This window comes from Ruditapes philippinarum, unplaced genomic scaffold, assembly GCF_026571515.1.
Source record: "Ruditapes philippinarum isolate M1 unplaced genomic scaffold, ASM2657151v2 ctg2135_1_1_1_1, whole genome shotgun sequence".
Lineage (NCBI taxonomy): Eukaryota > Metazoa > Mollusca > Bivalvia > Venerida > Veneridae > Ruditapes > Ruditapes philippinarum.
In genome coordinates this window covers 187,224-213,967 of record NW_026860228.1, presented here as the reverse complement: position 1 = coordinate 213,967, position 26,744 = coordinate 187,224, and the positions used below count along the sequence as shown (strand labels likewise).

The 26,744-nt window shown below is 32.3% G+C and overlaps 2 protein-coding genes across 2 annotated transcripts; one reads left to right on the top strand and one right to left on the bottom strand.

Annotated features, from left to right (window-relative positions):
* Nucleotides 1–3,943: 3,943 nt before the first annotated feature.
* LOC132759297 (uncharacterized) lies at nucleotides 3,944–5,863 on the top strand. The gene is made up of 4 exons (XM_060751047.1): nucleotides 3,944–4,519; nucleotides 4,780–4,914; nucleotides 5,163–5,284; nucleotides 5,601–5,863. Exons 1-4 carry the CDS (start codon nucleotides 4,069–4,071, stop codon nucleotides 5,781–5,783), a joined length of 891 nt encoding a protein of 296 aa, XP_060607030.1. The 5' UTR covers nucleotides 3,944–4,068; the 3' UTR covers nucleotides 5,784–5,863.
* Nucleotides 5,864–7,524: 1,661 nt separating this feature from the next.
* LOC132759295 (uncharacterized) lies at nucleotides 7,525–23,920 on the bottom strand. Its single transcript, XM_060751044.1, has 18 exons — nucleotides 23,621–23,920; nucleotides 22,903–22,989; nucleotides 21,645–21,874; nucleotides 21,102–21,256; nucleotides 20,380–20,608; nucleotides 19,335–19,440; nucleotides 18,714–18,741; nucleotides 18,097–18,192; nucleotides 17,405–17,500; nucleotides 16,964–17,014; nucleotides 13,989–14,133; nucleotides 13,290–13,466; nucleotides 12,620–12,758; nucleotides 11,670–11,778; nucleotides 10,846–10,918; nucleotides 10,305–10,451; nucleotides 9,585–9,736; nucleotides 7,525–8,406 (listed from the first exon to the last, which is right to left on the bottom strand). Exons 1-18 carry the CDS (start codon nucleotides 23,697–23,699, stop codon nucleotides 8,166–8,168), a joined length of 2,340 nt encoding a protein of 779 aa, XP_060607027.1. The 5' UTR covers nucleotides 23,700–23,920; the 3' UTR covers nucleotides 7,525–8,165.
* Nucleotides 23,921–26,744: the final 2,824 nt, after the last annotated feature.

The following is a 26,744-nucleotide window of genomic DNA, read 5'->3' as shown; positions in this document are numbered from 1 at the left end:
GTTTAAACAAACGAAAACCCGTCATGAGGTCTTTCTGTTGCACATGCAAAGGTCTTGTCATGCAAAACACTTTAGAAGATAGACCTCCATCCGTGCATAACTAAAATAACATTAAAATTAATCAGGAGTTAAAAATGAAAAAAATGTAAATGGTTGTCGTAAAGAAAACAAATTTTAAACAAGAAAATGTTAATTTAATGCACTAAGCAATTATACCAACGTCCATTTAATAATTATTTCTATAAAGATAATAGGTAGCATATCAAATTAAAAAAAAAATTGTCCGGACTACTTATCTTATACCAATAATAAAATTTAATCAAACTATACATGATTGATTTGTAGCTCAAATACATCCGCATATTACATGGGTTTTCCGGTTGAATGATTTTGGACTGAGTTTATAGCCCTTAAATATAAACTGCATTTTGCCTGTGTGGTCACTGATCGCACTTGTCTCTTTATAAACCTATAATCCACGTATGTTTGACAAAGCTATGGTTAAATATGGTGAAGCAAAATTGATTTTTATCCCCCGCCGAAAGGCCGCGGGAGATATAGAAATAGTCTCCGTCCGTCCTTCCATCCGTCCTTCCGTCCGTCCGAGCAAACATTTTCGGTTTAGGGGCTATATAACAGTAAAGAGAACACAAGAGAACAATAGGTTCATTCCGTGATCAAAGGGTTTAGGGGCTAGTAGTCCTTAAGAAAACAAAGAAAAAAAAAACAAAGAAAATAGCCCCTAAAGCCAAAATGTTGGAACGTCCGTCCGTCCGTCCGTCCCGTCCGTCCGTCCGTCCGACATTTTTGTCCGGAGCATATCTCAAAAAGTATTTGAGGTATCAACTTGAAACTTCATAGGTGGATAGATCATATTGAGGAGGAGTGCAGTGCACAAGAATGATAACTCTACCCTGCATAATTTTTCAGTTATTGCCCTTTGTTATTTTTCAAACTTAATTTTTGTCCAGAGCATAACTCAAAAAGCCTTTGAGATATCAACATGAAACTTCATAGGTGGATAGATCTCACTCAGGAGGTGTGCAGTGCACAAGAATGATAACTCTACCCTTCATAATTTTTTAGTTATTGCCCTTTGTTATTTTTCATACTTAATTTTTCACCTGAGTGGAGCATAACTCAAAAAGTCTTTGAGATGTCAACATGAAACTTCATAGGTTGATATATCTTATTGGGGAGGAATGTTGTGCACAAGAAAGATAACTCTTCCCATTATAATTTTTGAGTTATTGCCCTTTGTTATTTTTCATACTTTTTGTCCGGAGCATATCTCAAAAAGAATTTGAGGTATCAACTTGAAACTTCATAGGTGGATAGATCATATTAAGGAGGAGTGCAGTGCACAAAAATAATAACTCTACCCTGCATAATATTTCAGTTATTGCCCTTTGTTATTTTTCAAACTTAATTTTTGTCCAGAGTATAACTCAAAAAGCTTATGAGATATCAACATGAAACTTCATAGGTGGGTAGATCTCACTCAAGAGGTGTGCAATGCACAAGAATGATAACTCTATCCTTCATAATTTTTGAGTTATTGCCCTTTGTTATTTTTCATACTTATTTTTTCATACGAGTGGAGCATGACTCAAAGAGTCTTTGAGATGTCAACATGAAACTTCATAGGTGGATAGATCTTATTGAGGAGGAATGCTGTGCACAAGAATGATAACTTTTCCCTGCATAATTTTTCAGTTATTGCCCTTTGTTATTTTTCATGCTTAATTTTTGTCCAGAGCATAACTATAGAAGCCTTTGAGATATCAACTTGAAACTTCATAGGTGGATAGATCGCATTGAGGAGGAGTGCAGCTTATAAGAATGATAACTTACCTTGCATTATTTTTCAGTTATTGCCCTTTATTATTTTCTTTTCTGCCATCAGTATTCACATAGGTTTCAAATCTGTAATCACTTCAGCCATCAGTTTTCATTACCAAAAGACCTCTTTAAATTGAATTATTCTGCTCTACTACATATATATTTTTCCAATGAGCAAAAACATTCGGCGAGGGATGGCCATGTTGACATGGCTCTTGTTTCAACAGTTTTGAAATATATTTGAATAGTTTTAGTTATTACGTTTGAAACGTTTAAAATTTTATCACCATAAATTAAAATTTGTTTGCTTATTTGTATATTATTTATCTATTTTCTTCCATTGCTATTTATTCAGTAGTATTCTTTTATTCAAGAATTATCGACACCCCTGTTTGTTAAAATTGATGTTAACAGTTAAGGAAAGGAATACCAAATTTAACCTATACAACATTTTAGATTACATAATCCATAACATACTAAACGGTCTCGAAAATGTTTAGTACATAAAAGTTGTATAATAATTTCTTATTGGCAATTTAATTAAAGCTGTTCCATCATAATTGTGTCTTTCCCTTATAAGTATGATTTTTCAAAATGTTTAAATTTTGTTGTGTTATTTTTTAGATATAAAATGTCTAAAAGAATTGGGAAACTTTTGTTAAATGATTCCTGTTTTGATTAAAATTTGCACCTTGAAGTTATCTTTGTTTGGATCTAGAGATTATTACTGCCTTGATGTATATATATAATGAAATACTTAAGTATTTTCTACATTTCACGATTCCCCCCTGATAATAGAAATACTATTACATTTTATGAAACTACAGTTGTTGGATCTTTTATTATCATTGATAGGATTAAAGGCGGGTAGATAATGTCTTGAAATTATTTACAATTCAATGTGTAGTCTGTCTTATGTCAACAGTAATATTTCATAATTCTAGAAAAGAGTATATACCATCTGGGTTTTCTATTGTTGTAAAAGGATAGATGCTCCTCACAATGTACAGAATACCTGAATGCATGGCAGTAAAGAACTGGTAACCCGTAAAACATAATTTATATTGCATGACCAATTAAAGTTCATTATGATAATAAACCACTTGACTGAATGGTGAAGGCAATATCAAATCTATAAGAATTATTGTAAAGTCCAGTAAAGTCCAGTATATTAAGATCTGGTGTATTCTCTATTGACATTAAGTTTTGTTATTGGCCTGCAAAGTTGATGCAAGTACAATTAATATTGATCATGTGGTTGCGTAGATAAAGATTGGTAGTGTTGTCAGCTTCTACCTTGATTTCATGGACCCTAAAGTCATGAGAATAGTATCAGCTGAAATCGATGTTCCCGAAGGACCAGAAAAATACATTGCAACATGTAAATTATTTAACTATCTTATACTAAGAACAGATTTAACAGAATAAAAAACATTTTTCCGAAGCCCTCCGTGACTTGCTCATTATTCGATCTCATAGAATATTAACCGGTGCTATATCTTCCGATTTTAATTACAATTATTTAGTTTCCATATTATTGCATATAAGACAAGATTTTTTAGTGATTGCTAATGAAACATGGCCACCATATTTTTTTCTACCTCTTTATAAACTCTATTTATTTTCGTAAAAAGCACTACATGTATTTTCCGCAGTTCTTCTTTTTTTCATTGAAAATAAGTCTATGCAAGTCTGCATTTTGCGGCAATAAAATACTCATGACCGGCAGATAGTTACGCGGAATTGGCGTTTGTCCGCGAGATTTTGTTGTTTCTTTATATAAATTCTACACAATTTCGTAAATAGCTAGGCAGCTAGACCACTGTATTAATTAATGATCCCGACAAAGAATTCGGAACATATCCCAACTCTAAGAATCCGGGCAATATTTTGCATTTACTCAGCTGTAGAGTACAAACGTTTATCTGTAACTAATCTTTCTTTATTTCTGCATGTTTGCACAAACTTTTACTTCACTTTTACAGTATTTGCCATTATTTTCAATGGAATTAAAATTCCACTTTGGTAAAACGTAAGAATGTTCTGTCAGGGGGAGGGATAAATTAAACTGATGTTCTCACCATGATAAAACAAAACTGATAATATCTTTCGTCAGCAAATTTACATTCAGACAATCCCATTGCTCTGATTAATATTGACCCATAACCTTATCTATAAATGTCAGCAAATAAGGTCAGAAAGTAATTGTTGTACGAATTGTGAACTATGTTACTTTTATTGTACTTAAATCATGTAATTTTTGTTTGTTTGGCTATTACAACAATTACAGACGCTGCTGCCAGCGGAGATGACATTTTTAATTCAGTCGAACGTGACAACCCTGATACACTTAAAATGGTCTTAAAGCAGATGGAAGTAATGCAGGCAAAAATCACGAAGTTAGAAGAATCGGAGGCGAGTTTGAAGCTCTCACTAAGCGCTCTTATGGGAACTCAAAAGCTATGTATGTCACAAATCGACGCACTTACATACCAAATCAACACCCTTAAACCCAAAATAATGGAAATAGGAAATAAATCAAAACCGCTAAAGAAGACAACGGAACAGATGGACATTACAGATGGAGAACAGGTTACAGAAAAACTGGAATCTGAACAAAACATGCATCATACGGAATATGGAATTAAAAACAGTAGCGGAACAAAACGTGAAAAGGGTAGGCAGATTTTTTAAATTTAAAGATAAATTAATGTTGTAGGGTCGGGAAGGGTTTTTTTTGCACACAAGATTGTAAGCAAACATTTGAGTGCAACACACGTCGCGGGTTAATTCCCTTTTTAATGTCCGCATATCCAAGTGCACTAATTAAATTAATTAGTTTTGGTATTTAGGAAAGAAACAAGTATTTGAATAAAACATAAATAGCAGAGTGTTGATACGAAATTACTCTTTTATTTCATATCTTCCTTAAATAAGAGATCCGCCAGACCAGCGAGAGTGTTTTTTTCTCCGCCTATCTGGATCACGTGATGAGTAATTTAGGACAAGATCAACCTGTTGTCTATAACATGATACTACAGAACGAAGGCGGGTCATACAGCGGATCATCTGGTACTAACCGACTCTTGAAATTTTGTAAAATCAAGTTCTATCTAGTATCTTACCATTCATCTATTATATCATCTTAATTGTTCAATATAATGCATAATTTTCTTTTTTTAAAGATAACTAATTTTTCAGCACATTTCATTGAAATTAATAACGATATTATTTGAACGCACATTTGACTTTTCCCTCTTTTTTTTCGATAAATAGTCAATTACCGTCACACGTTTATTATCTCATATTGAATATTTCAGGAATATTTCACGTTCCAATATCCGGTGTTTTTTTGTTTTCCTGGTCGACGTCTGCACGTGTGTTACCAGGGGGACAGACGTATGACGTATGGGTAAAACTGGTTGTTAACGGAGTACACCAGGTAGCGTTTGTTTGGGCAGAATGATATTAAATAAAATGATCAGTCTTACAAGCTTTGACAAATTATATCGATAAGAATTAGATGCATGTTTAAAGATTTATAATTTCTTTACATATCACGCCTTGCGGACAGATATTGCTTGCGATTCGTGATTTCTATACACGTGTTTCTATTCAATAAGCTCGCCTCTAGATGACATATTTGACTGTTTATACTGTCCCTATTTTTTATAAAAAAATTTATAATGTTTTGCATATAAATAATAACTCGATAGAGCCTCGACTAACGACGAAAATTATTCTGATCTAAATTACAGATTGGTGCTGCAGCCGAGAGTCAGGTAGTGAAAGATGACAACCAGGGCAGTAGTACAATTATCTTACGTCTTAAAAAAGGTGACGAAGTCTGGACGGCATCACAAAATGCCGGTTCCAGTTTATTCGGATCGGATAATGAAAGGACGACGTCATTCACTGGTGTATTGTTGTATCCAAGCTAGATTGTTATATTTTTTCCACTGTTCGAGGAAAGCAAAAGCACTAGCAATATTACAAATGTTAGTTGAGTTGTTCTATACCTGTGACGTTTACCGCCAAAACGTACGCAAATATCATACCAAACATTTCAATCAATAGGATGTATATCATTCAAAGTTTCTACAGAAATCTTCCATTGTCTTAATGTTTTATAAGCTAGAAGCGTAGCTTTCACAGCTCACATCAATGTCGCCTGTTTATTTTATTTTATAACATGCTTTTCAGTGGTTTATAGAAATATATCAGTGATATAAAACTGGTAATTTCACTGTTTGAAACAGTGAAATTACCACTTTGATAAGTTCACTGTTTTGAATTTAAGCCCCTTACGTTGTTTCAGTGAAATACCAGCGTGCACAGAATTGGGTACCAACTTAATGACGTGCCGTCGTAAATGACGTCACGCTGTTTTATTATTTGACGCGTTTTTTATTCAGTATTAGGTTTCATGTCTTTTTAAAACGTTTCTTTGCATATAATAAAAAGAAAATTTGTATATTTTAGTGTAAGATCGAAATATATTTCACCTTGTGAACACCAAAAGATCATATTTCACTCATGGCTGCGCCACTCGTGAAATATACCTTTTGGTGCTCACTCGGTGAAATATATTCCGATCTTACACTGAACTAAACAAATATCCTCTATATCATGTTCACGGTGCCTTTAACGTGTTTCTTTTTATGCTCCGTCACATCCTATATAGAAAACCAAGAAGTAGTTGTGCTATTTGTTATCGTATAAAAAGCTTATTAAGGATATTTATTCTGCGAATAGTGCTCCAAAAGTTGATCTGGAGCAGTCTTCGGAGTAACTGATGCTTTTTTTGTCGAATAGAGAACTGTAGAATGCGTTCTTCATTATAATACAAACACGTAACGACAACATTTAATATTTAGAAAAAAATAGTAAGATTTTCTGTTCTTATTGCAATAAATTGTTGTCCGTTTATCTGTCCATTTACCGTCTTTCTGTCCATCCATCCGTTTACCGTCTGTCTGTCTGTCTGTCTGTTTCTCTACCTGGCAGTATACGAGTATCCGTCTTCTGTCCGTACGTTTTTCTCTATCTTTCTTAACAAAAAAATGTAAGTTGTTTGTTCTTAGATATTCTTTGCTATGAGAGAATATGTCTACTTTGAGCTTCCTTCTAAGTCCGTCTGTTGTTAGTCCTGATTCAATTTTATTGAAATTCTTTGAAATCCTTAAAACATCGTAACTGCTTTGTTTCAATAAGTCAGAGGTGAAAATTATGTATGAGATCATTCAGAGATAGAAAACCCCCTGACTATTGGGGAAAATTTTTACACTCGATAGGATCCTTATATGATGTTACAGCGCTTAGCCTGGAGCAGAAACCAATAGATAATATTTTCTTTCATAATCTTGTTATCATATCATTTTTAATGCGATCAAGAGAAGAATCCGTTCAATCTCCTACAGGTAGTTTCATTTCAGAATTAATGCAAAATCGTTTTACGAACAAAAACCCCATAAAACATTCTCTATCTTGGTTACTCACAATAATCAGCGGGCTCTAAAACTTTATCCAATAAAAGATGATGAAATATTAAAAAGAAAATATTACCTGGACCATCTTTATTATTGTAATGCTCTAAACATTACTCGCATGTATATACAGGTCTGATTATATCATTATGAAGTAATAATAAGATGTTTAAGATGTAAAGAACAGAATACACATGATTTTACATTTTCAATAACAGGATTTGCGTATCTTAGTTACATTTATCATTTTAACATAAAGATGTTAACGTACAAAAAGGCCAGTGTTTATAAATTTGTAAATTTAGGAAATTGCACACAAAACTAATAATTTAAAGTACATATAAATCTTAAAATATGACCTTTGTCCCGAAAAAAGAAGTAGGTAGCCTAGTAAGTGACAGATATGATGCAAATTAAACATAATCCTATTAATCTGACCATGAATGCCATGGATAAGTAATTATATTGAAAATAAATTAATATTCGCATAAAGCAGTTTATATGAGTACATACTTAATTAATAAAAAACAACAGTAAAAATGATAAGTCAGTAATATCAAAACAAAAATATCGAAATATTAAACCAACTTCAGAAACATGTATCAGGCAATCTTCATTTTCATCACAATATAATGATTATGTTCATGTATAAAAGACGTATAATTTTCCAAGACAACAAAAATTTAAAAATCTATTTTGACTGAATCACTGGTGTTTTACACTTCTAAACAAATTCGTACAATATCATATCAAAACATTAATATAAACCTACCACACATTCAACCTTTCATATACTTTCATTAACTTTTCATTTACAGCTATCATTTTCAAAGTATTTTATTGACATGTAACTACGCCCTTGGAAGAATCCATTTTAAATGTAGCATGACCGGACTGATCTAGATTACACGTAACGCTCCCTCCTTTACTTGTTAAGATATACCAGAAATCAAACGATTCATTGGGCGCTCCCATGAGCGGTGCTGTAACTGTTGTATTAGTCCATGTTATATCTTGTATCCTCTGATGTGACACTGGTGCCCATTTATCCATCTCACCGATAATAACTGTCATAAACCTACAAACAAACCAATACAGAATTACATATAATATACGTAAAAATATATGTATTTGTTTGTTTGTGTGCTTGTTTGTTTGTTTGTTTGATTGGGCTTTACGTCACACCGATACAGTTAAGGTCATATGGCGACGTTCCAGCTTTACTTATGGAGGAAGACTGCAAGTGCCCTACCATGCATTACTTCAGGCACGAACGGGCACCTGAGTAGAACCACCGACGTCCCGTAAGCTAGCAGTATAGCTTCCTCACATGAAAGAATCCAAAGTCCCTGTGGAGATTCAAACCCGGTGAGAGACAAGTGGTTAACCTTAACCACTCGGCCACTATATGTAAATACAACGTATATGATATATACTGATTAACATAAGAATTCCAAAATGTTTTATATATAAATAGACGATCTTGAATGAGTGTATGTTCAATACTGAATTTATAAGAGGAGTTTAATAAAATTATATTATTAAAGCCTCTGTTTAGTAATTTGAAGCTACACGTCACGTCAAGTTACACGTCATATTAAAATATATGTATGGCCGTGCATTACCATATTTACGCAGTTGCAAAAACGGCACGGGTTGGTGATAAAAGCATTTGTGTAGAAACATTTATAATAGTTGAGTCTACTGACCAACAAGGTAATTATAGTAAAGGTACACTAACTCTGACAGCAACAGATTTTACCCATGTAACCAGTACAGACCATGATCAGCCCGCACATGCCTGACGCCACATTATGGACTACGGTGTTTGTTATCAGTCAGTACATATTTCAAAATATGCTTAAAATGCACATTATTCCTCAGATACGAAAAAATATTTCCTTTTAAAGAAAAGGCTAATATAAGATTGTAAATTTTATGTCCCAAAAATAGCAAATTGTAAACAAAGTAGTACTTTGACTTCCGTGCAAAGTACTAGTACATGTACTAAATCACTATAATTGTACTAATTGCCAAACGGCATCAGTAGCAAAAAAAAGGTGCGGGTAACTGGCCAATTAGTAACTTTCTGGAAACTATAACAGTACACCAAAAATAAAATGATACAATTCATATATCAAGCGCGGATGTGACCCATGCATCTTCATTTTTATCCAATATAAAAAGAAAAAAGTTTAAAATTTCAATGCGATATTATTATTATAGTTTGAAATCAATGTAACTGATTGATCTTACATTCCCGGGATTTTTTGCGATATCTGGTACAGAGCTATTCTTGTAGGGTTAAACTTGTCTGTAAATGTTAGACCACCTAAGTAAGTAAATTCAACCCAACTTCCGGGATCGTCGTACGGCACGGCATATAGTCCCGTATCCATAAGTGGCACCTGAAACCGGAAACGGAAGTTAATGAGAATAAGAGGTGTCTTACCATCCAGGTATTGCTTGAGAGATCTGGTATAAAGCCACTCTTGTGGGGTTAAACTTTTGCGTAAATGATAGACCGGCAATAGAACTAAATTTAACCCAGCCTACAGGCTCATCATATGGTGTAGCATACAAGTCAGGGTTGTCAAGCTGTAAGTAATGATAAGAAAATGATAAGTAAATCTATCTTAAAGTAAGTCTAATTTGCCAACAACCGAGAAGGACTTTCTTGATGAATATCTTATAAAAATCTACTTCTGTAAAGAACGTACAACTTAACTTGATCATGTATAACAATTATATCAATTATTTAAAAATATACGAACAAATGGTACCATAATTAGAAATAACTCGTGTAAAGTAAAACCATGTATATTCAAAACACGTTTACAAAATCCTGTGCAGGTACGATGAATATGTTCAATTCTCATCATAAATAAATGCATCAAAGTAAATTTTAATGGTAAAATAATCTGGTTTTAACTGGAAAGTATTATATTTTAGGAAACAATTTGTATGATTACTTACATGGTTATATATACCAGTATCTCTGGGATACATAGTATACTGTGAACGAAGATTCAGCACTAACAGATTGGAAAATCTAAGCCCTCCAATATCTGTGTATGATATCCATACTTCACCATCTGGTCCCTCAGTATCTGGCAAGGCCGCCTAGCGACATAAACGATAATAAATAATTCTGTTTTTCACTCATTTTCACCATAACCATATCACATACTACTTATAATATCACTATTTTTTTCATGTCAGATTATCGACTGGGTTTGAAATGACACTTTTTAGTCTTGTATTTAAGCTACGAACGCGGACAGGAGAACAACCACGGACTTTCTGTAAATTAAAAGTTTATATAAAGGTAACAACCTTATCAAAGTTATAAAATGACATTATTCTTTAAATTAAAATAGATAACTTGAGCCTATGGTGTGAGGTGATATACGTTTATATTAAGTCACAGCAGCACGTAACCAATATGGGCGACTTGCTTCAGAAGAGTATACATAAGTTTTATTATAAATGAACTGCTTGTAATACAAGTATATACCTTGATAATTTGACCATCTACAGCACGTATAGGATACTGGGGCTTCAGTATAACACCATCTGACCGACAACATCTAGAAATGTAAAATATCTCATAAATCAGTTTGTATATAGTTCAAGGAATGTAATATCATTTGCTGCTTTAAAAGATATGTTGATGGAGTTTTATAGTTTAAACTTCTTTAACATGTTTGATTCAAGTAGTGAGTTGTTCAATAGTTTGATATGCTAACCTTCATCAAATATAAGTAAGAATACAGGCGTTCACAACTAATTTGCTACACACAAAAAAGAACTCTCTATGTTTGACATCTATAACTGACATATCCCCAATGCATTTTGTCAAATAGCTAATTCGTCAACAGATATCAGTTAAGTTAACTCACTATACCTATCATGTCACTAGCTTAACTCACTTTACCATTCATGTCACCAGGTTAACTTACTTCACCTATTATGTCACTAGGTTAACTCACTTTACCTATCATGTCACCAGGCTAACTTACTTCACCTATTATGTCACCAGGTCAACTTACTTTACCTATCATGTCACCAGGTCAACTTACTTCACCTATTATGTCACCAGGTCAACTTACTTCACCTATCATGTCACCAGGTCAACTTACTTCACCTATCATGTCACCAGGTAAACTTACTTCACCTATCATGTTACCAGGTAAACTTACTTCACCTATCATGTTACCAGGTAACTTACTTACCTATCATGTCACCAGGTAAACTATTCATGTCACCAGGTAAACTTACTTCACCTATCATGTTATCAGGTAAACTTACTTCACCTATCATATCACCAGATAAACTTACTTCATTAACCACGATACATTAGTAGCACCTATCATATCACTTGGACCAACAGGACCTGTGCTTAATGTAGAGACCACCATGTTCAGTTTCCAGTTCGGTTCTGTCTTGTCTGTAAAAATGAAATATAAATTTATGGTAAATGTGTAATATGGTAACTAGTTAATATCATACAAATCACTTGTCACAATGACAAGCTTGTGAGTTACAAAGATCTATAAATGTCAAAGAAATTATAGTGATAGAAATATGAATATAAAGACAGCATTAACACTGAAGATTGGTGTAAAACTCGTTTATATATAATAGGATAAACAGAACGAAATAACATGTAATGTTAGCAGAAATAAAACAGTGTTTTTTCAGTATCATCTAAACAAGGGTTAAAACACACCGTCAAAATTTATGTATCGTAGCCATTAACAATAGTCAGATATCAATGTTTAACATTATAGTTGACGTACTACAATAAAAATGAAAAATTTCAGTTAAAACATTATCCTAGCTTGATTGCATGGATGGTGTACATATATTTATTTGAATCATTCAGATAATTAAGTCGGCGTCCTGTAACTACAGGTATACTGATTGGAACATAAATCAGACACTATGACAATAGTCTAAGAATGATTCCTATATTGTATTAAATCAATTAAAGTTTTTTACAACAACAAGCAAGCTTCATATAGCATGAAAATAAAAGCGAAACAATTCCAAATATCTCTTAATGAGGAACCGTACTTGTTGACTTGTAGCACTTAAGCAAGTTCAACTTTTAAGGAATATATTTTTCGCTATTTTGTTGAACTCGCGAATATAGCGAAGATTTAACACTTAACTCGCGTAAATTTTTGATTATACAGTTACAAGTACTGGACCAAAACTAAAACATGTTCTTGACCACAGTAAGCCTCGATCCCATGATAATTGTTGTCAAGAAATATATTTCTTACTGTAAATATTTCCAGGTTGTGTTTCTGTTGTCCAGAATGTATCTTTGTATGGAGCCACACCTAAAGCTGCTGCCATAATAGATGATATTCCAATACTCCACTGACCCCCTCCTGGATTATAATCATTAGACACTCTTGCCTGTAACATACAGTCAGGTCTAAAAAAAACTTGTCTAAACTATTTCATATTTCAATGGTCATTTAGACATAGTAACTCGAAAATTTTGCCTGAAATATACAATCAACTCTTAATAGCTCATTAAAAATACTTCATAATATATTTTTAAGTTCTTTATACCTAGTCGTTTATGGTTATTTAGAAAGTCATTCCAAATTTATGCCTGAAGTACAGTAAGGTCTAAAAAGCCTAGTCTAATCTACAAAATATTTTTATTGTTATCTTGGCCTAGTCAATCGAAGTTATTGCCTGAAACGTATAGTCAGTTCTTAACATACTTTTATGACTATTCAGTTATATTTTTTAATGTTCTTTAAGTATATCTATTTGCAATTATGTTTAAAATGACCTATCATTTTCTAAAGTTCAAAACGATTAAAAATATGCCAAAGAAAGGGAATTATATATGAAGATATATGTTGACTAATACCTTAATATTTGGTCGAATGATGCAGCAAATTTAATGACTATTCGCTGTACAAAACAACATACCTGAGTAACTGCTGGGTATAGAAGGGACTGCATGGCGTGCCTGGGGTTTGCCATACAATATTGGATATATATACCATTCTCCTGTGCCGCCTCGGCCATCTGTGTCAACCATGTAGTTCCGAGGTTAAGGTCAGTGAGAAAAGCTTTCAAACCACTAAACTCAACGTTCAACCAATCCTATATAAAGTTGACAATATAAATATAATCATTGTATTACATGTAATTATTGTTTGCTTTATTCATAATAGCTTTAAATGAAATGCATTTTTTTCTCTTCTATTAAAAAAATGTCATTGATAATTAAGCAGTACAATAATCACCAGATAAGCAGTACCATAACCACAGCATAAACAGTGCAATATTTACAGTTATCAAGTACAATACGCACAACATAGGCAGTACAGTACGCTCAACTAAACTGTAAATGCGCAAAACATAACAGTACAGTATGCGCAACATACAAAAAAGGAAATACGCACTACGTAAACAGTACGATACGCACAACAGAAACAGTCCATAATGCACAATATAGACAGTACAATAAGCACCAAATAAGCTCTACAATACGCATAAAAGGTACTAGGTAAATAGAAACTACAAAAATATACTACTCATTGTACTACTACAGATGCTACTAAAACATAGTTATTTTAGTTCAATGATACATTTAAGTTACTACTTGTTTAATATTTTCTATACCTGTTCATAAAGGACAAGTCCCCAGGATTTGGCTTCTTTAAATAAATCCATCCAGAATTGTTTAGAGACAGGGACAGCCTTGAATTTCTCAACTATAAAATCGTATTTACCACCATTCTGTTTGGCATATGTTGTATCGGGAGCCCTGAATAATTAATGTAATGTTAGAATCATAGATTGTAATCAAAATATGATAAATGAAATGAGGAAGCCTTCTTAAACATCGGAGGGACATAAAAATTTAAGTAAACATAAGTCTTTCATAATGATTGTCAGTTAAAGAATATATCATAATATAAGAGCTTGTCACAGACAATACAATCCCCAACGATAATAAGTTGTCTAATTACCTACATCAACCCATATAAATGTGAAAAATTATTATGAAAGACTTTGATTCAGATATCAAGAATCGACACATAGCACGAAAGGAATCATGTTTGTGCAAAAAAAAATAATAGAATGATTTGCATAATATTTATAATTATGGTCCTCTATCCATATACCAAGTAATATCAACTTAACTTTTGTTCTTTTTGAGTTATGACAGGATTCAGATTTAAATTCTTGGGATGGATGATTACACGATTGAAAAAACAAATATGCGCATAGTCTTCATATGGTCCTCCATTCACATACCAAGAATCATTAATCGAGCTTTTGAACTTTTTAAGTTATGGTAGGGTCCAGATATCTTCTAACGGATTGACGCACGGACCGACGGGAAAATGTTAAAACTATACATTTTTCCGGTGAAACCGGTAGGGAGATTATTAAACAATATCTTTACTATATGTTAATAATATGAGGTTATCATACATTTTGAGTACAATACTGAATTTTATTGGACGGTACACAGCTGTCAAAATTATATTGGACGAGGCGGTAGCCGAGTCTAATAAAGGTTTTGCAGTTGTTTACTAGTCCAATACAGTCAGTATCGTTCTTAACCATGTTTTATGACCTCTTTATTTCACACCAACATTTAGACAGAACTTTGTTTCTTCAAATAAAAGGGATTTAAAAAGGAGTTTAAACGCTCAAAATATGAAAATGAGGCTAGATACGGTCCGTATTGTATTTGATATAAACCTTTTGGACTCTGGAAAGGAAAACGAGGTTTTAATGTGTGTAATAATGATTTGATATGGACTTTTTGAATTCTGGAAATTAAAACGAGGCTAAATTGATAAATTTGAATCTAATTTTCGATTTCTATTGGAACATCACGTGGTGCAAATGCTGAAAGTGCATTGGTTATATTTTATAAGATGTGTAATAGTTTGTGAAGTCACGCATTTATATAATATGTTAAAGTGTATACCTGAGTGAGAGAAACTGATATATGTTAAGTGAAATTTAAATGATTCTGATGTGTCAACTATCATAGTATTATTACAAGGTTAGCTTTTAAAAAAGCTAGTAGCGACTCGCTTCTAATTTTTTTCAAGGGGTGTGTTTAAATGTAAAAATGACAGTTCTGTTAGCTGAAGAGACTTCAGCGAACATCAAAATAAAAGTGAAGTCAACACTGGCCCGGTGCCCGATGGCCAGTGTATATAAGTTCAGGCCAGTGTAAATTTAAGAAAATTTTGTTAATTATTTAGTAGAATAAATTCAAAACTGGAATTCGGGCCAGTAAATTCAAAATCTTAAACTCATTGACTGAAAGTGACATATAAAGTTCTCTCAGTTTAACCAAGATGAGTATGATTATATATGAAGGTGCATGTAAACAGATTGAATGAAGAACCTATGTCTATGCACATTTACTATATGGCCTGTTGACCTTGACCACAAATGTTAGATAGGTAGATTTCATAAAGATGTCTCTTTATACAAAATTAAGTTGTAATACATGTATGTTATTTAGTATTGGAATGAGAGGCACAAGTCCTAAAGTAACACAAGTTGTCAATCAATTCAGCCAGAAAAGCCGGGATCCTATTAAAAAATATAGGGATCCCAGAAATTGACCAGGCTAAGAAGATGTTTTTCAGATAAAGCCGGGATCCTATTTTAAAAAACATATAGGGATCCCGGGAATTGAAACCAGTTCAAGAATATAGTTTTCAGAAAAGCCGGGATTGTATTAAAATGTAAATAGATCTCACGGATTGGCCAGTTCAAGTATATAGTTTTCAGAAAAGCTGGGATCGTTTTAAAACATACAGGGATCCCGGGATTTGACCAATTCAAGAAAATAGTCTTTGATTTTTCCAATTAATTAGGCATATAATTATAAGTATTGTGATTTCCGCATTTTAAGTTTGTTAATAAATAGCTCTAAATATATCTATATTCTAAATTAAATTAATTTAACGTTCATTATATACAATAAAAAAAAATAACGTTTTATGGCCTTTCATTACGACAACAATCAACACAAATATAGTTCATTAGGTTTTTCCTCCATATCTTATACTATCCCGGATCCCGGGCGTTCCGGATCCCGGCCAGTAAATACATACACTAAATACCGGAAAGGATAAAATGACCGGAAAAAAGGAAAAATAAAAAATGCACAGAACCAGATGTACACTTATGTTAATTAACCAAACGAAAACTTACTACAGAGAAAACAGGTGAAATCGCTAAATCAGAAGTCAGTGTAAATATGATTTATTGAAAAGAATTCATAAAGACAAACATTTTAATCATCATTATATCTTTGCGCTCAAAACAATACTTGCTGATTTTTAAAAATGGCGTGAAAATTGAAGGTTTTTTGACGCTATGTAAGATTAAATTTGATTGGCTAAATAATTTTGGATCCTAGCCCTGATAGATAAATTTTGTAGAAAGCTGGAAGCCAAGCTTCGATTAAATTTTTGGATAGCTTCGGAGTTTTAGGTTGTTTCTCAGTAAAATCCTACCGTAATACCGGCTCGCCGTGGCGAGCCGGCATCACAACTCTAACGGTAAAAGTATAGCTTATGTGTGTGCTGTATGGTACATGTATAACTAGAACTTACCAGTATCTATTATGACCTGCAGCGGGGTATTTAATCATTTTTGTAACATTTCTGAAAGTAATTGATAATAGTGAAAGATTACTAATTATTAATATATTCCGAAAAAAGAAGAAAAAGTCAACAAGCAAATATTCTATATCTATCTGTCTCACGTCTTATATTAAGATGCTGATGAACTATCTTTGATTCTGTTTGCAATTGGTATAATTTCAGTGATAAAGTATTTTGAATAGAAGTCAAAATACTACTTTGTTCACATTTTGTTACTTGTAAAACACAATAATTCATGTTTAGTTCTCTTTTTCTCTTTTCTCTTTTTGTTGATAAACATCTAATATGCTCTTAACAATCAATTAAACACATGTTCGACCTTTCTAAAGAATATTTTTAAATCTGATTTCTGTTGCATTATGTGCCTTTAATCTAGAAATAAAGTCCTACACAAAGCCGTCTGGAAATACGTCCGGTCTGGAGACCCAGGTTTTAACACCATCACCAATACCTTTATAATACCACCACGAGTCATATTGCATATATCTGAAATACATAATGAGTTAGACATTTTTTTCTTTATGTTTTGCTCGGGTCAAATTTGTTTAGTTAATACTTTGGTCACTTTTCATTGCTCCGGTCATTATATGGTGTGCGGGTCTCTATTCAATGGCTAGGATCATTATGTTTTCTCTGGTTGTGCTCGGGTCACCATGTTTTTTTTCTCTTTTGTCCATGCCCGGTACCCTATGATTTTGCCTGTGCTCAAGTCACTACTAGTATGCATTTGCTCGTTCTCGGATCATCATGTTTTTCTCGTGCTCAGTTGCTCTGTAATGCTTTCGTTCACAAGATAAAACTGTCTTACCACTCGCAGAAAACTTAACTAAAGCATAAAAAAATTGTCTTATAAAAATTACTTTAACATTGTTGGGTACACTATAATGATACTTCATAACATATTTAGACAATTCTTTTTAAGGTAAGAGCATAGCAATATCTTTTTATCACTAATATGTAGTCGGCGCTTTTTTATGTAAACTTTTATGTATAGCAAAACTATAACCAAATTAATTTTAATTATTAAATTAACATTAAATATTTAATAATTAAAGTTTTATTATATATTAGAGATAACAAACCTATACGGAATGTTCATTTTATTTGCATAATCTCTGACATCTAAAATCGTCTGCTCGTAGTTTTTATTCGGTTCCGTCTTATAGTAGTAGTAATCCCTTGAAAAAAACTTTTTTCACTCCTTTTTAAGAAATTTTTTCCCCTTTAAAAAAATGTGCAAATACTCCGCGTTGTTTGTTCTTTGAAATCATTTTAACGAGCTTCAGGGGCCTTTGATAATTGTAGTCTGTGTAAGGTGGAAACAAGATCAAATCCTATTTAAAAACATTGTACGGGTTTCATTAAAGAAAGTTGCCTCGTAAAGTCAGTGGGGAAATAAAATAACCCATATATTAAATAGTATCAAAAGAAAAAAACAAATTTAAGTTATAAATTAAGATTATGCAAACATTAACTTAGTCATAAATCTAGGACAATGTTATATAAATCTAAAAAACTTTAAGAACTTTAAGTACTTATTGTAAATGTATTAACAACATGTTGTATCATAGTTTGAAATAAACTATGTTTAAACTAACTTTAAGTAACAAAATTATATCAAGAAACATTTCTTATAAGAATGCAGTTCTGTAATTTACTTTACTTACAAATTAAAATTAATTTTAGCAATCTGGCATACACTCCTAGTTTATGTCTGGCATACACTCCTAGATTATGACTGTTAACAACAGGTCTAGTTACAGACAAATAATGCATATTGGTAAATTATTTATTAACTTATTAATTAAATTAGTAATAGAAAGAGCACCGAAACTCGAGGCTATCTGATTTGTACGAGGGGGCGTAGCCCCCGAGTATTAACCAGATTGCCGAGTGTTTTGGTGTTCTTTCTCTTTTGTATCATAGTCAAACATAAAAACACGTTCCCCCGTTTTCAAATATGAAACCCAGATAAAAGTAAAACCCAAAGAACGAGATCTGAAAATCATATTTCTATGCGTTTCTTTCTCTGTCTCACAAAAAGTAAACCCCCGCAAAAATGAACCCAATCAATAGGCGTGCTCAGGTGCGGGTACCCAATACTGACTCCGTTAACGACTGTGCATGTATATGTAACGATTTAACTCTGGCAATTTTCAACAGAAAAGGTCCAAAATATGATACAATTTTTAATTAAAAAAGAGAAAGAAATCAAAACATCGCAATCAAATTATACTCGGGGGGTACGCCCCCCGAAAATAAACAATAGGCCGTTTTCGATGCTTTTCTTTCTAATAAAATAGGAGAGAGAATAACTTACCAAATTTTCGTCCAGTAACCGATATTTTTATGGTAATATCACCTTCTTGTTGTTTTGGGCTTTTTCCATAAAAACTTCTTAGGGACTTACCCCAACCTTCAAATGCCTGAAAACACAAAAAACACTAATTATTTAAAACATCATGTTTAACGTATTGATAAATCTAATTTTACCCAATAATAAAGTGATTAAAACTTAAAAGTGTAACGGTTTTATTAGGATCGTTAATAATTGATCTCTTAAGCATGCATAAAAAATGACTTTGCTTTGAATGAAGATTTGTCTTTAAGAAAGAAAACAGCTGAAAAGAAGTGTATGTATCAAATAAAATGTTAAAAATGAGGCAATCTACAATTTAAACAAAAGTGCAGGCCAAGTTGATAAGTGTCTGAATCACCACCAAGGAATCGTGGGTTTCAGTTCTACTGGGATCACCACAATACATCCGAGTGCATTGGGAACCCGACTCCAACGTTTATAAATTTTAAATTTTTTAAACTATCCTTTAAAAAAATTTATTTAAATCACTAAATGAAAAGCGGTTAAATTTTCATTTTCAGATACCTTATTTAACCCTTTCCCCTAAAAATGATAAAGTCTTGGGATGCCGGGGGTATAGAAGAACCCCCTTTAAAGTTTAAACAATTTTTTTTTTTATTTTTTTGGGCAATTAAAAATTAATTCAAAAATTTTTTTTTAAAAAGGGGTTATAAAATTTAAACAAATTTTAAAAAAAAAAAAGGTTTTTTTCTTTTTTACCTTTTTTTTTGTCCAAAAAAATATTTTTTTTTTCTTTAATTTTTTGGGCCTTTGGGGCGTTTTTAAAAATAGATTTTGGGGAAAAATCTTGGACCCATAAAAAATAAATTTTCTTTCAAAGCCATCTCCCCAAATGAAAAAGTACAAAATTTTTTATAAAATTAAAAAACATCAAGAAATCTTATTACAACTTTGCATTCTATTTAGGATAAAATATGACGCTGATATTTTGCTATAATGTTGACGATGAATTTTCTACGGCAAAACAAAGTATAGTTCCATGTACCATTTTAGAATTATTGCATTTTGCCCTTGGTTTAAGGAGCATCTTGTGACAAGACTTACCTCCCATTATTCCACCATAATAATTGCCTCCCTTGTTCAGATCATGAAGAAAAGAGGCTGACATAAAGTTATTGAAAGGTGAAATAATAAGCGTCCGGCCATCCTGATCAAAAAGTGCAAGAGGACCACCAGTTATTCCATAATTTATGTTATCTGTTTCTTTTGACCAGCTGAAAGTACGATTTATACATAATACAGTGATGATACAGTGATGATGCCGTGTCCAATAAATATAGAGAAAAAAACATGAAGGCATATTGTATTTATGGTTAAAACGTTAACATATTTAGAGAAAAGTGTATACCTATAGAGTGAAAACATTGTAACATTATGAAACCTAGAAAAGCAAGTGAGATGACCAGAGAGAAGTTGATGACTAGAGAGAAGTTGCTTCAACTCTTTGTACTGTCACCGTATTAGGATGTAAGGAGATTCAATAAGCTTATGATTTTTTTCTTGTTGTTGTTCTTTCAAATCATTGTAGTATTGAATTAGTATAGAAAACAATATCTCGATTTAACAAGCTGAAATTTTTTTTGAAAATTTCCAATCTCTATATTAATGACGATATCATTAATGTAACAGTTTTATTATTGATGTTCCCGAATTACAATACATGTATACAAATGTATATCTCACAACAATAAAATATAGACTGCTAACCTGCCCATGGTTTTATGAGTATCTCCGATCATCATACCACCGTATGACAGGAATCCCAGTTTTCCCGGGTCTCCCTCCATCTTAAACCCGGGAAATCCACCACATATATTCTCGTATGTGAATCCCTGGGTCCAATTTGCCCCATCTTTGAAGTACTTCAGACATAAAAACATAACAGATAAAAATTAACATTTCTCATATTAGGGAGATAAAATGTATAAATTAAACATAAGTAAAGATAACACGTGGTCAGCGGGTTCATAGTTAAAAATGAATGATTTCCTTCTTCTTTGAAATAAGCATTACTAAAAATGTAATTGAATTATAGTTGATCTATGTCTGTTTTTTCCAATCACTGGTGAAATTTAACCGGCAACTGATACTACCCATGCGACCAGTGCATACCAAGATCAGCCGACATAAACGCTATTCAGTCATTTTATTTTAAAATTTTCGCTAACAAATCTTGGACTTGACCTGGAGAACTTGAGCATAGGTTAAGCATTACTAAAAGTGATGATTGTGTAACAACCAGAAACTTACTTGTTGGAATATAATTATAGGTAGACGAGGATAAGATTTGATGACAGCTACAATCTTGACGGCTGCTGCGTCAGTTGTTTGGTAAAGAAACGTGGTACTCTGCCATTGTCCAAGTTTGTCCGTGCCGGAAGTAGCGCTTGTTTCAATCAACTTTAGAGTACCGTCAGAACTGTTGTGAGTTTTGTTGTTGACATTAAAATATGTTGGTGCATTGTTAAGCCAAGTGGTACCTGCAGATACATGTTCAACGTATAATAAATTGTGCAGTGAAATATTTCAAAATATTTGCATAAAACTATGTAAGAAAGCTATTACAAAAACTGTTGATACTTGTGTTAAGAGGAACTGGAGATTCAGACTCCACGAGAATTTTTTCGTTAATTAATTTCTTGTGTAATGTATTATACATACATGTATTTGCAAGACGATGTATTATGTACACCTCTCAAATAAAATGTCTGTTCTGTTCTGTAATGTCTAAAAGTTATCAGACTTACGACGTGATACCACTATTTACCTTATTACACTGGTATATTTGATGCGTCTTGCTTTGAAACAAGTTCAATTTTCTTTCAAACGATTTACATAATAACATTATAAAATTGAGTGGCCAGCTAGTTAGGCTATATGGATGTGAAGGCATGACCGACTCTATTATGTTTTTGGTCCCCCTTACCCTCAAAAGATTAAAGTTAATCATTAGTGGTTGGGAGAATTTCCTTTAACCTGCTGAATTTTATTTATGGATTTTCCCAGCTTTTAATTTAAAAACTGTCCATCCAAAGTGAATGGGATTTCAATATCAAGCTACCAACAATATATAGACCTGGTAAGACCTATACTAGCTCTATAGTGGTGGCAGCAAGTAAATGTTTTTTGAACAGGTTGTATGGACTACATACGTTTCCATTTGAAACAACACAATCATAACGGAAACAGTTAAGCAACAAACAAATGCAAGACAACGTTTAACTATACGGATATTTAGGAAAATAATTAATTTATTATATATAATAGAACGTTTCAACTTTGCAATTATTATAACTAATTAAACGGAACAGTAATGCAACAATTACGAGTCAACGTTTAACTATGTGTGTGTTTTTTTAACTTTTTTTTCTTTCTTTTTTTTTAACTTTTTTTCAAAATCAAAATATTATCTTTAATATGTTTATTTCATAGACCGTTTATGGTAATAAATATATATTATTATACATTAGAATATATTACTCCAAAGGGTTCGGAGTAAATGTTTTACCATTTATAATAATGCTGTATGATCCATTAGTGACGATACTGATAACAAAGTCATCATCTCCTGACAGCACGTGCCGTGTCTCGTGCCCTGAAAATATAAATAGTACATCTATAGAAAATACTCTAGACAGGGAAAAAATACAATATTGTAGTACGGAAATTAAAATATAAAAGAACACTTTTAATGTACATAATACTATAATAAACTTCCTGGACAATAAATATACATAGTGTCTTCCGGATTAACAATTTTGAGTTGTATAAAGTTTTACAGCTACATGTAGTACTTAAATATATTAAGTGTTTGCATTAAACTGTCAACATTCGTTTATGGTCGCACTCGGGCCAAATCATCAAACTTTAAAAGTTTAAATTGTGCATAAAATATCTCAAATGAAAATTGAATTTCGTTTGAGGCTAATATTGATATAAATGCAAATTTATAAACTTTATAGTATACCATAGCGATTATAACTACATGTTGCAACATGATACGTTTTCTATTGTCAATAGTGAACTAGAATATGTTATACTTAGTTCTGATTTAAATATTTAAACATATATACACATTTACATATATACTAGTATATAGGCAGAACGTACGAATATGTACAATCTTAATAAACCTAAACAAATAACATTATATATGTCTTTTGAATCAATGAGTACTTGTGTGCTAGTAAAATCGTCCACGTGCATATGCTGCACGTTAAACCTACCTTTAAAAGAACGTGTCTCCGTGCATACAAAGAACAAACCCAAGCATAACACTTTATATATTTTCATTATATTCATCATCCTAGATAACGAAAAAAAAATGTTAGTCTATATCATCAGTAATCCGTTTACATGTACATTATTCTGAAAGTCAACACTGGTTAAGGTTACAACTTTACTTCATAAATCTTTACAATTTAATGTTATAGTAGTCAACGCATCACAGCACAATCCAATGGACTGTTTAATTTCATTGATTTTAGCTGGAAAACCAATATTTCAGTTGTTAACATGAATTATTGAATACAAATGGTGAATGTTGAACTAAGGGAAATAAAAATACTGTACATTTGAATGTATTGACTTTTCTACAAGGTGTAGTATTTTTTTAACAGTTCAGTGCTTTTGAAGTCAATATTGACGCTCTCCAATGTCAGTTAGATAATTATAATTGCAAGTAGAGTTAAGTTATTGCAAAATACTAAAATAACTATCCATTATTATTTCTCTCTAAAAAAGGTGAAAAAGATTAATCAATACCGCTCCATATTTTATTTCAACACATATTGAAAATGTATATTTATTTTACACCTGGTAAGGTATAACCAGTGAACTGTCAAGGTTTTGCACCACTTGATGTTCGTATGGAAATCATTATTGGACCCAAATCTAATCAATTTAGCCTCACATTCGTTTCCAGGGTCCAAAAAGTCTATATTAAATCAATATTGCACCCAATATATCCTCGTTGTCATTCCCATAGCCCAGAGTCCAAAATAAATATATCAAAAGCACAAGAAAAGCATTGATGCAAAGCATCAAAGGGCGACGCCAAAAGAATTTGATCCAGGTTTGCACCTAAATACTTAACAAAAGATGTGTACTTTATAGCAGTACCATTTCATGTGACCTGGAGGCTTGGCCCAGTTTATGTTGAAACTTAAACCAAAAAGAATAGACTCTGCCTTGCCAAGATGCAAAGACAATTTATAGTCAATAAACCAATTTTAAGATTTACTTTACCAGATACAAGGATACCTGAGTCATCATCATATAATGACAGGCACAAGTATCACACCTGGGAAGAAAAAATATGACCAGATTAATAAAAAATCTGTGTTCATCTTAAAAGTGTCAAAAACCAAAAAAAAAAAAAAAAATGTAAATAATGACCCCCTTTAAAAATATACTATTAACTTTAAGTATATTTTTAAAGGGGGTCATCATCAATCTCATTAAAATCATATCCTAACTGTCGCTTCACTACCCTACGCTCGTAGCGAATAGTAACGGAGCAAAAACGATGATCTGATTTTAATGAGATTGGGGTCATCATTTACATTTTTTTTTTTGGTTTGTGACACTTTTAAGATGAACACAGGTTTTTTTATCAATCTGGTAATATTTTTTCTTCCCAGGTCTGATACTAACATGCCTGTGCATATAATAAAAGATTATTGCTTAGGGTTGCAGTCATTGACATATATTAGACATAAAAGAGGACCTAAAATGAACATCAGGGGGACACCATAGGTATTCAGAGAGAAGGAGTACCAGCCACATTCACCAGCTGCTATCAGAGATAAGACTTAAACCATGCAAGAATGTCATTACATATGGCAGATGCTTGAAGTTCCATGAAGAAGAAGAAAAAAGAACTTCTTCATGTGCAGTATATAGTGTGATCAACTGTACCAAATGCTTTTTGTAGATTTAAAAGTATCACGCAATACTGCCTTTGTCCATTTCAAATTAAATGCAATCTATTAAATGAATCAAACATGTGTCAGTTGAAAAACCACTTCTAAACCCTGACTGAAACTGCCTGACCATGACTCGAACCCAGGACTTTCAGAAGACCAACTGAGCTATCCGGCCGGCTACACATTTTCTCTTTAATAATGAAACAGTTCTAAACCTAAACCTTTTTCCCCACTATATTGATTCATGTACTTGAATTTCTGATGTTTACAGAGCATAGTAAATTAAACTAATGGTTATTTGCAGTAACAGGATGAGAAAAACTTTCAGCTTGACCAGAACTCAAACCTGTGACCCACAGAATAATGTACCGCGGCTGTAGCGATTGAGCTATCTGGCCGCTTACACATTTTCTCCCCTAAATAGTGAACAGTTCTAAACCGTGACAGATATTTAGATTTTTAAATTAACAGATAATTAATTCTTAATTAATAAATAAGAAAAAAAAACTTACATACTCATAGTCTTAATTAAAATAACAATTTATATAATTATTATTGTATAATTATTTTTACTAAAAAGGGCTAAGACAGTTATTGGTTGTGCCATTATTTATAACAGGTCAATTTGAAAGTGAATATAACTGTGCTAATACATGTACAATATCTATGATAAGAAATTTTATGAAGGCTGATTTGTATTTTACATCAAGGGCACCGGGCGAAAACATGAAAATGCAACAAACGAACCACTTTGTGGTAGATTGTATTTTCATGTTTTCATCTGGCGCCCGGTTACTTTTTGTACTTTGTTGGTTTTCATGTGGCACAAATCACCCACTATAAAATTTAGTGTACAAATTTATTCAAGGACAAGTATCAATCTACTCTATGAAAAGTCTGTTGTCGGGTTGACTATGGAGACCTGGAGATTGAGACCGGTGTCCCTCCATAACAAATAGATAAGGCAGAAGCTGTCCTTTTCAAACTATGCACATGTTAGAAAAAAATTAGAATAACAATTCAGAACATCATTTTTTGAGGCTTTAACAATTATATTGCTTGATCCAAGTTTCAGGACATTTTCAATCAATACATGTATTATCATTTATAACTTTAAATGAAAGTCTCATCCCTTTAATAATAATGACATAACTGCAACTCTTTAAATTCAGAAATATTATAAGTCTCATCATACCAATATACTAAGATATAAATGTATGCACATAACATTAATAATTCCAAGTTTCTATTAAATAAATATGAAATATTGGGTATATAAAGCCAGTAAAAGTATATATATATCAATATTCACTCATCAGGGCCTCTATGCTTTTGATGACCTTACAACTGGTAAATTTTATAAAACAAAAATTGTAAGTAATACCTAAGATAGACAGAAAAGAACAAATAATTTAGTAAACAT